General features: G+C 42.2%; 1 protein-coding gene across 1 annotated transcript; it reads left to right on the top strand.

The window, feature by feature from the left end:
- The first annotated feature begins 6489 nt into the window (after positions 1 to 6489).
- Vha100-5 (Vacuolar H[+] ATPase 100kD subunit 5) lies at positions 6490 to 18123 on the top strand. The gene is made up of 4 exons (XM_002051600.4): positions 6490 to 6627; positions 15411 to 17626; positions 17697 to 17868; positions 17936 to 18123. The coding sequence occupies exons 2-4, from the start codon at positions 15436 to 15438 to the stop codon at positions 18027 to 18029; spliced, it is 2457 nt and encodes an 818-aa protein (XP_002051636.1). The 5' UTR covers positions 6490 to 6627; positions 15411 to 15435; the 3' UTR covers positions 18030 to 18123.
- Positions 18124 to 18795: the final 672 nt, after the last annotated feature.

The raw sequence follows: 18795 nt of genomic DNA, 5'->3' as shown, positions 1-18795 counted from the left end.
TAAGTGTTTGAATTTCGCTGCACAAGCAGTTAGAATTAATTGGTTGCAAAAAAGCTTGCAACTACACAGCAACATTATGAAATAAATATGAAATGAAATGCCATTGAAATAAAATATGACTTTTGAAAACGACATAACTCCTCCGTTGATCATGCGCTGGAGATATGTCGCTTCAAAACCTCAAAATCTCGCTATGCTTATGTCGTTCTCGGAGTTATGTCGTTTTCAAACGTCATATCATTTCTTTTCATATTTCATTAAGCAACTTAATTTTCGACAGATGGTTCCTATGGCAGCTATATGATATAGTGGTCCGATCCAGTTTTACCTGTCTGGCTAACCATTTTAAACATTTTTCCGAAATATAAAAGTATTTTGTATAAATGGTATTAAAAAATGAATACTGAATATTTGTAAAAGAAAATTAAAAAATGAATACAGAATACTTGTAGAAGAATTAATTAATTTAGTTAAGCAATTTGGAAACACAATATTCGATTTGGTCAACCTGTATATTCTGCTTTATATTTTAATTTAAATAGAATATGTATATTTTACTTAGAAAACGTATTTAGATCAATTAGCGCTAATAATTTTAAGACAATAATAATATTGTAATAACTTTCGTTTTATTCAGTTTATATTTTGTGTGTACAGCGTAAAAATATTCTGCATTTTAATACGAGTACACTGCAAAGGGAGGCGGAATTAAGATGCTTCTGGTTTCGAATCCAGGAGGGCCAATTGTAAAATATATATTTTTTTTACAATTCAATTTAAGCTGAAGAGCGTATGCAGTACGCAGCGCGCAACAGGCTGCTGGACCCATAACACTCGAGTCATAACAATGAAAATGAAAATAAAAAATAATCATATAATGTAGTTGCGCATACGCAGTGCGGCAGCAAATTGAGACAAGCAACTACAATGGTATTTCAGCTCTTATTCGGAACGAGTTGAGCCTGGCATTTAGGGTGGGTGGGCAACCGGAACAGGATGGAACGCTGTATGGTGGGAGGGATGGGGGACAGCAACAGTTGACGTTTATGGCTGACATGACGCTGCTCGGCGCTTTATTTTGCGTAAACACACACACACACACACACACATACACACAGGGTTGCACGAGTATTTCGAGGTTTTGAGCAACGTTTTAAACTGATATCCGTTGCAGCTGTTCGGCGCTCCGCACAATGCGGCGTATGAGTAATTCGCAGAGCCATGCTTATAATTGGAAAGAGAGACCATACCACATTTGCCAGTCGCTGCGGTTACGCTCTGCGTGCAACATTTGTTATAAAATTCATTTGCAGCGGAAAATTGAAATATTTATGAACGTGCATATATATCAAAGCTGGCGCAAAAATATTATTGTTAATGCTGAAAACGCTTAGAAACAAATTAAATTAAAAAGCAGCTTCACACTCAAATTGCATTTAAAATAAATGTTTCATTGCTGCTGTGGCTAGCAGAATTCGTTGGGACTTTGTTGTCGCTAAAACTGAACATTTCACGCAAGCTGGACATAGGAGCATTCCAGATTTCTGAAATCTGTATTATACTTAATTATATGAAATTAATTTAAGACTTACTGAGTAATTTTGATGTTGATGATGTATCGCCAGCGATTATTATTTCAAATTTTCAGTCAGCTACAAATTATAAAAACTATTTATTAATAAATAAGTTTAAAGCTACAGGCACATTCCAAAGTGTGCCATCGGCGAATTCCACAAATCATTTTGCACGAGGCGTCGCATATTAGCGCGCGCTTTTTCAATATTTTACACACTTTCCCTGAGCACATAGTCGAAATTATGAAAATAGTGCGAACCAAAAAGGGGAAATAACGAAAAATAACAACAACAACATAGCATTATGCACTTCGTGAACCCTTTTTTGTGAATGCGGCGGGTCGGCAGCAACAGAGCTCGGGTTTGAGGTCGCATTACAGAAACGCTTAAGGGAGAAAATTGGATTTTTCATCTTGAATGGTAACGAAAAACAATGTGCGCATGCCATGACAGCAGGGCTATAACAGTAAAGCCGACAACAAAAAATAATAAGTAAGCATTAAACATCACAAAAAAATAACACCGACAACAAAAACATCGGCAACTACAACAATAACCAAAAATGTTAGATATGCTGACAAAGGTAATACAATAAATACGAAATGACTTCTTTGTTGTTGTTGTTCTTGCTGCTGCTGCTGCTGCTGCTGTTAATGTTAAATTTTACGTAGCACACTTTTGGGCTGTAATTTTTGAGCAGCACCCGAGTGGGTGACTTTTTTTTTTAGTTGAGCATTATTTTTTGTACTTTTTGTTTGTTGCCCGGAGCACGCCAACTTTTCTTTAATTTCATTTGCCCATTGTTATTTATAAAACATTCGTTTTTATTTTATTAGCTATAAAGCGCATTAGCAACGTGAAGTTACGGAGTTCGCGGTGGGTTGGGGGGGGTTCAGGTGGTCAAAGAAAAAAGCAATATTCTTTTGAGTTGTTGTAAAGAATGTTGAATAGCACCACTTAGTTCAAATGATTGCATAAGCTTTATTCCCAGTTGCCTGACTTTATTGGCAATTGTGCATTTTCAATAAATTAAAAGTGAAATGAAAAGGTTTTACGTCTTTGAGCAATATAAATAATTTGTCTAGCAGTTTATCCATTCGAAACAGTTCACACAGTTTTCTTAAACGGGCAACTAGGGGAAGTAAATTAATATATCCAGTTAGTACACATGCATAAGCATTAAAATAAATTATTGCTTCATAATAAAAAGGAATATTTCCTCTTAGCATTGGGTCTTATATGACCAATGTGGTCTATATTATATCAATTTTATTTGTTTTATTTAGCTGGAAACGTCTTGAGATCTGAAGACAATAAAAATACGCATTGCCAGACGGACATGATCAGAAAATAAATATAATTTATAGAGTCGTCCGACTAAGGAAAGTTTTTGATAACCTTGTTTTATCAACATTTATGAGCACAGGGTAAGCAGCAAACTAATAATAAAAAGCGCCTAGGTAAATTGTACAATTTCATAATAGGGTGCATAACCAGTCAGAGGAAACGATAATGAAATTTTATTGTCAGAAACATTGGCAACAGAAGTTCTATGTCCAGCGCCCAGCCAGAACAAATGGCCAAGAAGAGCAGACAACACACAAAATGCTGCACTTTTGCACGCTAAGCACATCAAAATCCGATTGGCTGCACACCACTAAAAAGCACTTACGCCCTCCGCCGCTCCTCCTTTCCGAGCATTTGGTAGCTACACATATTGGCATTAGACTAATCCACACAGCCACGCAACAACTTAGTTATTGGCCACGACCAGACAAAATGGATACACCGCCATGGCTCTAAATGCTGCAGCAGCTGTTGTTCCTGTTGCCGTGGCTGTTGCAATTGTTGTTGACCGAAAAACAGAAAAACAGACGAAATGGTGACGCACATTAGCTGGCCGACTGTTTGTTAGTCTGCCCCTGCCATACGGATGCGGCAGCATTTAATGTGCGCCAACGAAAAGTTGAACGTGCCCGGGTTGGCCTGGCCAGAGCTGGGTGCACTCCTTGCACATCTTCAACTATGGCAGCCAATTTTGGCCGTATACTCGTTCTACACTCCAGTTGTTGACCATTATCAGCTTCATTATGTGGCATTAGCAGCCAGCCAGAATCAGCGTCGGGGTCTGAGGCAAGCTGCAGTTTTATGTGCCAAAAAGTTGCATGCAATTTATTTGCGGCCACTCACATAAACACACACACACACACACACTCGAAGCACACACGTGTGCGAAAAATATCAGTCAACTCATTTAGTTAGCATAATATACGGCGCTTAAGCTCATTAACTGGAAAATTTTAATGGCTGAAGCGAGCGAAAAGCTCGTGATATACTTGCATGTTATCAGGCGCAGGCTTATCAGTCAAGTGGCTGTTCAACCGAAGCCACACACATACACACACGAGAAAACTCCTCCGCAACTGCGTCAGCTTAGAGCAGATAATACGCTAATAGCCAGGCAGCAGCAAAAATGCGCTCCGTGCGTAGGTAATTCCATTAAACAGGTTCCCAGCCACCCGATAAATTTCCTATGAACTCCTATAAAAATGCAACTCCTAGCGCGGTTTCAATTGCTGACGTCAAATAGTGTATTCCAGCAATTGCGCTTTTTTGTATACACTGTACCTGGTTTAATTTGGAGCATATTAAGGAAGTTCGAGAGCTGCTGTCACCTGCGTGAGGCAGCGGATGAATATACACTTGCACGCCTATTTGCGTTCTTGTCCCCGCAAACTACGAAATAATCAGTATTAAAATTATATTTTCAGATAACTGAAGATCAGCCATAAGATATATATAAACACTTTATAATTGATTTTTTATAATTGTTTTAGTTTGACAGGAACTGAGCCAGCCCCAAATTACATTATCATATATATAGTTAGTATATACTCTCATGACACTCGTGTACAACGTAAAATTCATGTAAACTTATTTACATAAAGCATTTAAAACAATGTTGACCAGCTTGTCCCTATAAGCTAAGCATTATTTTCATATAAAAAACATTTGTTAAAAAGTTGTGTACTGTCAACAGAGTATTGGTCAGTAGAGAGACATCGGTGGGGCGTGTGTGCTTTTTATTTATTTATTTTTTAATTGTTGCAATAAACCAATCATGAGCTGGCAACAAAATTCGGGCAAGTGCTGTGTCTTTTCATTGCGCTGCCTGTAAAATTTATGATCACATTGAAATTTCCAAACTTTACCATATGATTCACCAAGAGTATACACATAGATGTGTACATAGTTTTAGGTAGGGGCATGATGACAAATGCACGTGACTCATGATAAGCAGCGGCATACTCCAGAATGCCTCTAGAGAATCGCTGATAAACAAAACACTTGAGGCTCGAGCAAAACAATTAAGTAGACATCATGCTGCCGCAGGTCTCATGCCAAATTCTAATGGTAATCCTCGCGCTTTACACAATCTACTTAATGCACAATCAGCAGGTAAGCCAAGGTGCAACCGGCTGCCGAGTTGCACAAAGCAACCCAATTCGTGCTGTAATAATATAATGTGAAAAATATGATACCTTTATGTTTCCTAGAAGGAAACTTTACTTATTCAAATTACTGAAACGCATATTAAAGCAAGTGGTTATTTCTTCTGTTTGTCAATTTTAGAAGCTACTTATCTTAAACCATCCAAAAATTGTATCTCAAATATCAAAAAAAAAAAATATTGTTTACTTTAAAAACATAAACGTAGCAAAAATCTTTTAATAAAACAACTATGCAAGTTAGTAAGTCTTGAGTAAGTATAGTAAGTCTCTCTTAAACCGATTTCTGCTCATTAAAATGAAGAATTTTGTGAATCACATAAATTTTTCCGATTTCCAAACTAAAAATAGTCGTGTGTTTCATTGCATGTTTACTCGGTCTAATTAGCGATTACCCTCAACATATAGAAATATATCACAAAAAGCATTTACAGATAAGTTAATCGTCATAAAGCATGATTAATCCATGGTATTGAATAATCGACGTCAGCTTTAGATAAGCTCAATTTCATATCAAATTTTCCGATTATTTATTTATCTTATTTATACACGTTTGTCATACATACATTAGGTGTGGTCAGTCAGTGGCAACTTACGCCCTGCGTATTATTCAAAAATACTAAGAAAAACATCTTAACATTTAAAGAAAGAGTAAAAATGTACGAGTCATGTGACAAATAAACGAAATAACCTGTATAAAAAAAAACCCTTAGACATTCATAATATAAGAGTTACACCCAAAGACTTTGCATAGTCTTTAACTACAGCAGCTGCAATATATTTATAAACCATCTAAATATATCGTGTTGAAATGATCGATGATATAATATAATGTCTCTCTCTCTCTCTCTCTCTCTCTCTCTCTCTCTCTCTCTCTCTCTCTCTCTCTCTCTGTCTCTTGTCAGCAGAACGCAACTCGAAGATGTCACAATTCACCGTTGATGAACGTCACATGCTAAAGTCAGTCAAGAACTTTTTAGTATATATGGGGGCACTGCAATTGAGAAATTGAACAACTCGTGCTAATGCTCAATCATTGATCCCATTGATATGGCTGATAGCCAGCTGATGTGTTGTTGTTGTGGTGTGTTCAGCTGTTTAGCTGCTCGCCGATTGCCGTATTAACTTGGCCAGGCGCACCGTAAAATTTTTGATAAGCCCCCAACCCCATCCAAGCACTCCCCCTCTCTGCGCACCTTGACACGACACAACGCGTCTATCAAAGGCGTCGTCCGCTTGTTTGGCAACGCAATCACAAACAGAAATCGCAAAGTGTTTGCGTTGTTGCGCCGAGATAAAAAAGGCGCACAGATTATTCTACTCGGCCTCCAATTACGCGTGTGTGCTTGTGCATGTGCGTGCTCGTGTATATGTATTTGTGTGTGCCAAGTGTAGATTAACTGTAGTTTAATTGGCAAAAGCTACCAGGTCTATGGGTGCTAAGGTGATCGAACAGTACACAGAGCGCCGTTGGTCTGGCTGGTCGCGAAGAATTACTCGGAAAACAGCGACAAAAAGAAATAATTCGATTACCGATCTGCAATGTAAGCGCTCACAAATGGTGCAAATATGCCTTCAACAATATTCAATTAAATAGTTGTGAAAAGTTTTTACCCAGTGCCTCAGCTAAGTTAAAATCTCATTATTATGCTGCAGTTAAGTCATTGCTTTCTTCAGGCTAACCAACTTTATCAGTGCTCAGTTGCGGGTTAAGTCGAGTACGTTGGGTTATCAAAATTGCTCCCAGATAAGCCGTAAACATGCCACAAATTAAACATTGTGCTAAGGTTTATCCAATATCTGAAACAATGAAAGAATAATACGGAACTGCAAAGAAAACTATTTATACTAAAGTGAAAATACTCTAGCATCATCATATAATAAGAGCATACGCAATTTGTGCAAATTTATGTTTCGCCAAGTTTTAAATCCGAACGAATTGAAATATTTGTTTGTCCCACTTCAAAAGATCAAATTTGGTATGGACCCTACAGTTAATTTTTAAAGTACTCCGCACTACTCACTGCACAAATTCTTGAACAAAATATTAACAAGCTGAATAGCACTTAATTCAAATCTTTATATTTTTATATCAATTATCATATTGTTTGCTTAGAAACTAAGAAACAACCTGCAGCCAGGAAACAATAAGTACATTTCATTTGAATATTTAAAAATATATATAAATTAATGTACTCACAAAAAAACGTATATGTAAACTTTAATGGCTGTCTGTAACTTTTTACGCTATTGTTTGCCCGGCAAAAGAAAAAACATTAAAAACAAAGCAAATTATTTCACTAATTGCACAAAGTATTTCATAAAAGTCTAACAATCATAAATCCATACCATAAACGCACTCCCAACAAAACAATTTTGAGCAGTAAACAAAGTTGTAATCCTCAGCAGCGATATAAAAATAATGCAATTCGCCTTGAACTTCCGCGGAGATCGGTCGTGTTTTCTGTGCATTCCCGTGCGTGTGTATGTTCAGTGCATCCCAGGCAAAAAACAAACCAAAAGTGACAGTGACACTAACTAAGCCCGCCCCAGGGCTTAACAAACAAATCGCGCCTGCAGAGCGCGAAAAAAAAACAATTGTGCTGCCTCTGGCAGCTAAACTATATATATATATAAACATATATAAACATTTAAATTTTTTTTTTACACAAAAGTGCAACCGCGTGCGAGCGTAAGAGAGCAAGCTTTTGCTAAGCTCAAACTGCGCTCAGCTGATCGCCTTAACTCAGCTGTAGTGTGTGTGAGTGCGTGTGAGTGAGCAGAGCTTTCGCGAGAGAGCTTTTGCCTAGACTCACTAACACAAGTAAAGCACTAGCCAATAGGAGAACAATCAGTGCTGGCAAGTCAGTCACTGACCGTGACAGTGCTGACACTTTCCAGTCACCGTTTTCGCTCCCCGTTCACCAAAGTCACTTTTCACAAAAATACTGGAGATTTTTGTAAATAAGTGCAGCTAGTAAATTTTGGTCAACATCTCACCTAATGGCGTCCAACAAGCCGAATCCACTCATCCCCGACTATCCTGCGTCACCTATATACAACCCGTCGGATAATGTGCTACCGCCATACATCACGCTGTGCGGGGGTACTACGCTACTCACCACGTCGTGCATCACCACAACTGCCTGCTCCCTAGGAACGACTACGGTAACGTCGTCCCTCGCACATGGCATCAGCTCCCAAGGCCCCGCAATCCCGTCCATTCCTGGCGCGAATCCTGCTACAAGCCCGGATCTCCACGCGTTTTTGAATAATTACCCGCCCAAGACTTCACGTACTTGGCAAGGTCAATGGTTTAAGGCCACAAAAAGAGAAGGTGGCAATCTCTCCCCCCGTATCGCCCGTAAGAAGGCGAGCACCACCGAAACCAAGAAAGCCAGCCAAAACCGGTTTGCGGCCCTCTGTGACGAAGAGGAAAGCGACATGGACACGGAAGTAGAACTAGCCACCAACAAGGAAGCTTGCGCCGACGAGGATGTAGATGATAGGCCATCCACCTCGCACGCAGCTCGCGCAAGGGCCAGCAGGCAACAAACGGCAAATAAAAAGCTTGCCGCACACCCGCAACCCACCCAGACGGCGCCTCCCAATGAGCGGCCTGCCTCTAAGGTGCCGAGAATAACTGTGCCAAACGTCCTCAGTTTCACCAAGTTCTGCAAGGAACTAGACAGCGTCCTAGGCGCGGACACTTACACCGTCAGATCGCTTAATTCTGGCGACTGCATCGTCCAATGCCGCAACTCAGACGAATACCGAACGCTGGCAAGGCACCTTCGCGAGAACGGCTGCCTGTTTCACCACCACCAGCTTGCAGAAGACCGGCCGTACCGCATAGTTCTACGAAATATCCACCACGAGGTCGCATCCGAAGATATTTCAGCGCAATTGGCAGAAAAGGGGCACCACGTTGTCCGCATATATACCCCGCGTAGCAGAGTCAATAACGAACCTCTAAATATGAGATTTGTTGACCTGAGGAAAGCGGAGAACAATAACCTTGTCAAATCAATAACAGTACTATGCAGGCACAAAGTTTCGTGGGAGAAGCCTCGCAAGACGTCGGGCCCTGTACAATGCAACAGATGCCAAGAGTACGGGCACACAAAATCTTACTGCTCGAGACACTATGTGTGCAAGGAGTGTGGGGACAACCATCCAAGCAACGAGTGCACACTTGGCAAGGACGAGAATCGGTGTTGTCACCACTGTGGAGAAGCACACGCAGCAAACTTCAAAGGCTGCAAGAAGTACCTGCAATATGCTTTCCAGCAGAAAAACCAGCACAAGGCAAATGGCAGAGATGCAAGCCGCTCCAGAGATCCCCGCCCCAAAACAGCCGCTCCTGCCTGCAGCTTCGTGCCTGGCCAACAATCCTTTGCCAGCGTCCTCCGCGGTACCCAGCCCGCAGAGCGCAGTGCCCGCTCATCGTCTCGCAGAAGGAACACTGGCAGTACTCCCAGCCAATCGCAACCTGTTGCCGACAACTGCCCCAACTCAGCCCTTGAGCTCATGATGAAGCAAATGTTCGCCAGATTCGACCAACTGATGTCTCTCATACAGACTCTTTTACAAGCGCTAATGCACACTAGCGCCAAAAATAACAGTGCCTAAAATGAGCTCCCTCAGGATAGCACTATGGAACGCCAACGGAGTCTTTTCGAAGGCGAATGAGATCACAGCCTTCATCGAACTCCACCACATCGATGTGTTTCTGCTCACGGAGACTCACTTCTGCTCTCGAATCACCCTCAGAGTGCCAGGCTACACTCTCCACACCGCCAACCACCCAGATAACAGCCAACATGGAGGAGCAGCAATATTGATCAGGTCGTCCTTGTCGCACCACTCACTTGAGTCATCCTGCCACTGGCATATGCAAGCTGCTGCTATCCGACTCGGATCCAGCAGAGGCGACTTCAATCTCGCCTCTGTATACTGCCCTCCGGCCTTGAGAGTGACTGAGGCACACTTTCGAGCCCTTTTCGACCAGCTTGGCCCCAAATTCCTGGCAGGAGGAGACTGGAACGCCAAACATCGCTGGTGGGGAAACTACCGCATGTGCCCCCGAGGGAGAACGCTCTTCTCTGCCATTGAGAATGAAGGCATCGAAGTCATAGCCACTGGAGAGGCAACGTGCTACCCATATAGGGCTACTGCAACACCAAGTGCACTTGACTTCGGGCTCTACAAGGGATTCAGACAGGAACAGCTGCGAATACGAAGCCTCCTTGACCTGACGTCGGATCACCTCCCATTACTGATTGAGCTCGAGGAGACTCCCAAGTGGGAAGTTGGAATCCGCAAAATGCTCCCGCCGCGCTCTAACTTGGGAGTATACCGGGCCTGCCTCGAGGACACATTAGAGCTCAACGTCACCATAAATACGGCAAGTGAACTGGAGAGCTACGTTGACCACCTCACAGCGAAAATTACGGAAGCTGCTAGACGTGCAGCCCCGCAAACCCTGCCTCACTCTCGTACCTTCAGAAGGTCCCTACTAAGCCCTGAAGCCAGGAGTCTCCTTGCCGACAAAAGACGTCTAAGGAGGCTGTACATCCGCAACGGAGACCTCTCTACCAAGGCAGAAATGGTAAGCGCGTCCAACCGGCTCAGACGACTGCTGGCTAGGACTCGAACGGAAAATCTAGACAGCTTCCTCGAAACAACTGGGCATGACGGCAACAGCACCTTTTCAGTGTGGAAGCTCACCAGAAGCATTAAGAGGCAACCAGTTTTTACCTCCCCGATCACGGACCACTCTGGCCTCTGGCTCCGATCGGACGAGGAAAAGGCCAACGCGTTTGCTGACTACTTGGAGACAACCTTCAAGCCATTCGACTTCGCAGACGTTGCACAGCGCCGTAAAGTAGCCGAGTCACTGGACGCTCCACTGCAGATGGCTCTCCCGATAAGAAGCATCTCCCCCGCGGAAATCGGGACACAGCTGAAAATGCTTGAGCTAAAGAAGACCCCAGGATGCGACGAAATCGACAACAGAGCAGCTAAGGCTCTCCCACGCAAAGGAGTCATGGCGCTCGCCACAATTTTCAACTCCATGCTCCGCCTTGGCCACTTTCCGAAGCAATGGAAACATGCGAAAATTGTGATGATCGCCAAACCCGGTAAGCCGCTAACTCAACTTGAGTCCTACCGCCCTATAAGCCTTCTGCCGACGCTCTCAAAAGTCTTTGAGCGACTTCTGCTAAGCCGTCTCTTAGAACTCGACGAGGTCACGCGCCTGGTCCCGGATCATCAGTTTGGCTTCAGAAAGTCTCACGGCTGCCCCGAGCAGGTCCACCGGGCAGTAAAACACGTACTAGAAGCTTTTGAGCAGAAGCAATACTGCGTCGGCGTTTTCCTCGATGTCAAACAAGCGTTTGACAAGGTCTGGCACGATGGTCTTCTGTTCAAGATCAAACTGATACTCCCAGCGCCATACTTCAGCATCCTTAGCTCCTTTCTGGCAGGACGCACCTTTAAAGTGGCCGTTAAAGACCAAAGGTCGGCAATTAAGGGCATCAGAGCAGGTGTCCCACAAGGCAGCGTCCTCGGTCCGATGCTGTACACGCTGTATACGGCGGACCTGCCCACACAAGGACAAAGCAATGAAGACCTCAGCCCTGCGAGACTGCTGGTGGCAACATATGCGGACGACACTGCCTTCCTAGCCTCCCACAAAAATCTGCAAGCTGCTACAAGTGCAGTGCAGGACTGGCTGCTGCAGATCGAAACCTGGACAGCTATGTGGAACATCGCTATAAACTGTGCCAAGTCCGCCTGCGTCACTTTTACGCTGCGCCCATACAGCTGCCAGGGGCTACGGTTCGATGGACGAACCATTGAGCAGACCAACTCTTTCTGCTACTTGGGTGTCCACCTGGATCGAAGGCTCATATGGGGGCCTCACATCGCAGCAACGAGAGCAAAATGCCTGAGAAGACTTCAAAAGCTCGATTGGCTACTAAAGCCTCAAAGCAAGCTGCACATATCCACGAAGACACTGCTTATCAAAACGATGGTAACGCCTATCTGGACATATGCGATCCAAGTTTGGGGCACGGCATCAGCACACCAGCTCCGTCGCATAAGAGTGGTCCAAGCCAAGGCAGCACGCAAGGTTGCTGGCCTGCCATGGTACGTAACAACAGACGCCATCGAACGCGATCTCCGCCTAACAAAGGTCGGAGATCAGCTCAACTTCTTCAGCAGCCGATACTCCGACAAATTGGTGCAGCATCCGAACGCGGCCGCAAGGGCCCTGGCTGAGCCCATTAGTGAGAGGCGCCTCCGAAGGCTACACCCCGACGACCTACCAACGAGGCACATCACTTAAACATCCCTTTCCCATTATTGTTATATATTTTTAAGTCTGTAATTATCATTTAAGTTATTAAATAATAACTATACACTATACCCTTAACTCCGCTTGGTAGAGATCAGAAGGCACTGATCGATTCCAGCGCAAAATAAACCAAATTAAAAAAAAAAAAAAAAAAAAAAATAATGCTGTGAGCTGTCTGTAAATGAACAACCACCCACAAAGCAATTAGAGTAGCCAACCGGGTGGTCCCATTCCTCAGTCGGGACACACGCAGGACTCTCGGCCGCCTGTAAGGCGCAATTATTCAAAGCCATATTCAAGACAATTACGCTAATCTTAATGGCGACATGTTTTGCGATAACGTATCTTAATTGATTTTTGATAATTGCCCGCCCGTTAAACGTCTGGTTCGATTTGCCTGAAAGCAAATGCTAAACTACTAATACACACAAGCACACACACGCATTCCTGTGCGTGACGTCAGAGCACGTGATGGATCATGTGAAACAAGGCCTCACACATACATACACGCACACCCAAACGCATAAATTGTTGTGCAAATTATTACGTTACCGATAATATTTTTACGGCCAGCAAACGGATTTCTTAATGAGCTCAACAAAGCGTTGGCTCAGCTAGAACATCCCGCACCGTGGGCCAGTCGTAATTATGGCTCACATTCAGGACTGAATATATTGTGTTGTAAATACTTATTGGATAGCAGCCTTAGGACTGCCAGCTAGAGGTTATTGTGCTGTTTCCGATGTTAAACGATTTATGGGCAACTTTAAATAACATTTAAACGCACAGACTTGGGGCTATGCAATATGTCAGATGGGCTTGTAAATAAGTTTTGATTTACAACTCAGAGCCGTAGGCATATGCAATGTAGAAAATCCAAATAAACTATGAATTAGTTCCACGAATTTAAAGTGCCAAAACTTTTTGGCATACGAATGTTTTCGGATTAAACGGCATTCGCCCCTTTTAAATACAAGAAACGCTTCACTTTATTTATTTATCTATTTTCTTAAGTTCCTATTTAATGCAAAAATCTACAAAAATTAAAGCCTAAAAAATATTTTGAGCGAAAAGAATTTTTCTTCCTTCTTTCGCCAGATTACATGCCATCTATTATTTTATTATTTTAATTTTTTTTCTTCTTTTTTTTTGATATATGGTTGACAAATATTATTGTTATTCAAAGTAAAAAAACGATATACTTGAAAATCAATTTAATTAACCGAATCTGATTTCTAGCTTAAAGCACTCAAAATGTTCTAAAAATGTTAATTATTTAAATTGGGTAAAAACCAATTTAAACAATTTATTGGTATTGATAAAGTACTTGAGCTAGCGTATTATTGTGCGCAACACTTTTTGACTTCCTTTTGTGATAAATTATAAACTTCAAGTCTCCGCAAGGCTCTTTAATGCTTGAGCAAACCGATGGCAATCAGAGGCAATTATCAAACCGGGCACAGACAGCGGCTGCTTATCAGCCAGCAGGCCAAATTGGCTGAATCAATCAAATTTATTGCCAGACATGCGAGACAAAATCACAGCAGGCCACTGAGTTAGACTGCCATAAATATGTATAATCTGAAATACCAAAACGGCTATCAAGCAGCGCCATTATTCATCTGGACAGTGCCGCAGAGTCTGTCCATGTCCTGCACGTCCGCCTGCCACTTGTAAGTGCGGCCCATGCAAAGTCTTAATACTAGTATAAGGTACAACCCCCGGCTTATATATAAGCCAACTGATTGCTCGGTAATTGTTAATAATTTCAAATTATTAGCCCGACCCCCGTTGCCACTTGAGATAAGCGCAATGCTAAAAGCGAAACGAGTGCGGTATCAGCTCAAGCCGTGCTATCTAATCTCGGCAAAGTGTGTACACAAATAGTTCAGTTTAACGTATTTACGCACATATATACCTGCCTACATACATTCCCGCATACACGTACAATTGGTAGTTGGTGATTGATTGGGACATTGCATTGAGATTGGGAGCTACATACAATGCACGTCACATGAGCTTAGATTGGTTCATCAATTGTGAAACATTCTGACAAATCAAATACTATTAAAGCAATCTTGTAATTAAAATTCTAACTGGAATTTATCTTAAAGGCCCAAAAAACTCTTATTGATTTTATATTAATGGGCTTTTTTTAGATTATGGAATGGAGAATCAATAATCAGCAAATAGACAAAAATATCATCTAATTAAAATGTCGTTGAGTATATGTTAGTAAATTTCTTAAGAGAAACAAGCTCAATTAATATATTTAAAATTAAATTAAATAAGAATGAGTATAATATGAAAAATAAAAATAAATAATTATGCATTAAAAAATTCGATTGGAATTACCCAACTTTACCTGGGCCAAGTGCTTTTCATTTTTTATCATTTATTTGCCTTAGTGCCGAAGCTTATCAAGATTATATTATATTTACTAATTTCAAAAGTCGATCAGACAAATATTTAATGATCGACATTTGTTTCAACTATTCGGTTGAATTGAATTTTCGTAAATCTATAATAAATCTATAATATTTTATGATAGTTGGAATCTATCGATTTTTATGAAAAGATCAATTGGATCAAATAAGAAAGTAAACAGAAAGTAAATATATACATAACCAATCGTTTTTCTAGACTCAAAAATCAAGAATTGACAAAATATATACACAATCTAAATTATATATTTGTACTTATTATCTATCGATTTGATGTGTACAGGGAATTAATTTCAAAATGATTTAATTGCTTATAAATTTAATAAAACTAGTTAGATTAAGATATTTTAGCACTTTAAAAGCACTTATTTATGGCCTTTGAAGAAGAGCTTAGTAATATTCGTAAATTTAATGTTCAGCTCTTTAGACCAGTGTCAGCCCCAACAATAATAATAAATAATACTCCATATAATCAGCTAGTAATCAGATAGTAATCGGCAACTCATTTCGCTTATCGCAGATAACAACAACACGACGGCTTCACCATGGGCGATATGTTTCGCAGCGAGAAGATGGCCCTGTGCCAGTTATATATACAGCCAGAGGCTGCCTACGCCTCCATTGCCGAGCTGGGGGAGAGTGGCTGTGTCCAGTTTCGGGATCTCAACGATCAGATCAACTCCTTCCAGCGCAAATATGTGAACGAGGTGCGACGCTGTGACGAGATGGAGCGTCGAGTGCGCTACATAGAAAACCAGTTGCGCAAAGATGAAATTAAGATGCCAGAGTTGGATCCCGACCAGGAGCCTTCTGCGCCCAATCCACGCGAAATAATCGATCTGGAAGCACAACTAGAGAAGACCGAGAACGAGCTGCGTGAAATGTCTGCGAATGGAGCCAGCCTCCACGCGAATTTTAGGCACATGCAAGAGCTAAAGAGCGTGCTGGAGAACACCGAGGGCTTCTTCTCCGATCAGGAGGTAATCAACTTGGACTCCAATCGTCAGACCGAAGGCGATGATCCCACGGCAGTTCAGGCGGGCGCTCAACGCGGACAGCTTGCCTTTGTGGCCGGTGTCATAAAGCTGGAGCGTTTCTTTAGCTTTGAGCGCATGCTGTGGCGCATCTCACGCGGCAACATATTTCTGCGGCGCAACGACATAAGCGGCCTATGTGAGGATGAAGAGACGGGTCGCCAGGTACTCAAGACTGTGTTCGTGGCCTTCTTTCAAGGCGAGCAGCTCAAGCAGCGCGTGAAGAAAGTCTGTACGGGATACCATGCCGATGTGTATCCGTGCCCCAGTTCGGCTGTCGAGCGCGCGGATATGATCAGGGATGTGAATACAAGACTAGAGGACTTGAAAATGGTGCTTAATCAGAGCGCCGATCACCGCAATCGCGTGCTGAGCTCCGCCGCAAAGCATTTGGCCCGTTGGACCATTATGGTCAAGAAAATGAAAGCCATCTATCACATACTCAACTACTTCAATCCGGATGTCACTGGCAAGTGTTTAATTGGCGAGGGCTGGGTGCCTGTACGCGACCTACCCACAGTGCAGCAGGCGCTGTCACGCGGCTCCAAGCTGTCGGAGAGCAGCATACCAGCCTTTATGAATGTCATTTCCACCAACGAGCAGCCGCCCACCTTTACGCGCACCAACAAGTTCACAAGCGGCTTTCAAAACCTTATCGACTCCTATGGCATGGCCTCCTACCGGGAGGTGAATCCGGCACTGTACACATGCATCACATTTCCATTTCTGTTTGCGGTGATGTTCGGCGACATGGGTCATGCTCTTATACTGGTGGCCTTTGCCTCTTGGCTGATTATCAAGGAGCGGCAGTTGGCTTCCATTAAAGAGGAGATATTCAACATATTCTTCGGCGGTCGCTATATCATATTGCTGATGGGCCTATTCTCCCTTTATACGGGTCTAATCTATAACGACGTGTTCTCCAAGTCTATGAACATATTTGGCTCTGGTTGGCAGAATCAGTATAACACGTCCACAGTCACCGATGAGAACATTGAGTATTTGACAATGCGACCAAACATCAGTAATTTCAAAACCTATCCGCTGGGCATGGATCCTGTTTGGCAGCTGGCGGACAACAAAATCATCTTTTTGAACACCTTTAAGATGAAGTTGTCCATTGTCTTTGGAGTTCTGCACATGATTTTCGGCGTTTGCATGTCGGTTGTGAATTTCATACACTATAAAAAATATGCCAGCATTTTCCTGGAGTTTCTGCCACAGATCTTGTTCCTGCTGCTCCTATTCGGTTACATGGTATTCATGATGTTCTACAAATGGATTGTTTACAATGATTCCAGCTTGGATCAATCCCTCTCGCCGGGCTGTGCACCCTCGATTCTTATATTGTTTATCAACATGATGCTGTTTGGCAATCAGGAGCCGCTGGAAGGATGCAAGGAGTACATGTTTGAGGGTCAGGAATTACTGCAAACGATCTTCGTGGTGGTGGCCATAATTTGCATACCCTGGATGCTGCTTGGCAAGCCGTTGTATATAAAGGCCAAGCGTCCAAAGAATTTGCCAGCGCCCAATCAAACAGTAGTCGCGCCTGCCGGCGGACATGGCCATGGTGGAGATGATGAGCCCATGAGCGAGATATTTATCCAACAGGCCATACACACAATTGAGTATGTGCTGAGCACAATCTCGCATACTGCATCCTATTTGCGGCTGTGGGCTTTGTCCCTGGCCCATGCGCGTAAGTTGATCTCGAAATTCTATCTTCTAATTTATTTATTGTTACAATTTGAACTTACTTCCTTTTCCAGAACTCTCTGAGGTGCTGTGGAACATGATATTCTCTATGGGCTTCATATTTGACAGCTATATAGGCTGCATTGTCATTTTCTTGACCTTTGGCGCCTGGTCCGGGCTTACCGTGGGCATTCTTGTGCTCATTGAGGGTCTCTCGGCCTTTTTGCACACATTGCGCTTGCACTGGTAAGTTACTCTCGAATTCCAGAGATTTTTAAGTTAATTAATTAAATATTTTTTAATTTACAAACAGGGTCGAGTTCATGAGCAAGTTCTATGAGGGCGCTGGTTACGCCTTCGCGCCGTTCTCCTTCAAGCAAATACTGGAAGACGAAGGTGAGGGCTAGGGCGCAGGACGCACTATCCAACGAGTTGTCAAAGCATTTGCAAAATTTGTTGATTTTCTTTTTGCAAAAAAAATAAATTCGTTTTTCATATGCATATTTTTCTATTTGCCTTGCTCATTTCTGTCTTTGTCAGCCTGACGACAAATGTTTCTCAGATGCTTTCTGACAGTTTGCTTCGGTCAGCCAGCTGGCAGTTGCAGATAGACTGCCAAACACACACAATCATACCCACATAAGAACACATGCACGCACGCTTAAAGTATGGCTATCAGAAAGAAGCATAAAACAAATATGCTTGGCTTTGGCTCAGTTCAGTTTTACGAAAACTTTTTTCTCATTAGATGAAATGTCATATGCTGAAATTATGTTGTCAGTTCTCTTGTCTATCGGACGCATTGAATTGTGAATTTAAGAGACACCGTCAATGCCTTGCAATTTAAATAACAGCATTAAGCCCATATCTACGTGAAGCAAGCTAAGCGAAATCTTTCTATAGTTTGGGAGAAAGTACAAGTAACTACTTGTATAAAAGAAATGGTTTGTTATAAGTTTGAAGGAAATAATTTGGATGTTCATTTTGTGGTTTAAGTCCCCACATTGTTTTTGAGTATTAGACTAGTATATGACTTATGCTCTAAGAAAATACATGGTATAAATTATAAGATATCAATTATTATGATGAGTCCAATAAAAGAATTGATGCTTTAAGCATTTAATAAAAACTTAGAAGCAGGAGATAAGTTCAGTTGAGGATATTCCAAAAATA

The sequence above is a fragment of the Drosophila virilis genome, chromosome 4, assembly GCF_030788295.1.
Source record: "Drosophila virilis strain 15010-1051.87 chromosome 4, Dvir_AGI_RSII-ME, whole genome shotgun sequence".
In the NCBI taxonomy this organism is placed as follows: domain Eukaryota; kingdom Metazoa; phylum Arthropoda; class Insecta; order Diptera; family Drosophilidae; genus Drosophila; species Drosophila virilis.
The sequence above is the reverse complement of the archived record's forward strand: the minus strand, read 5'-3'. Positions and strand labels throughout refer to the sequence as shown.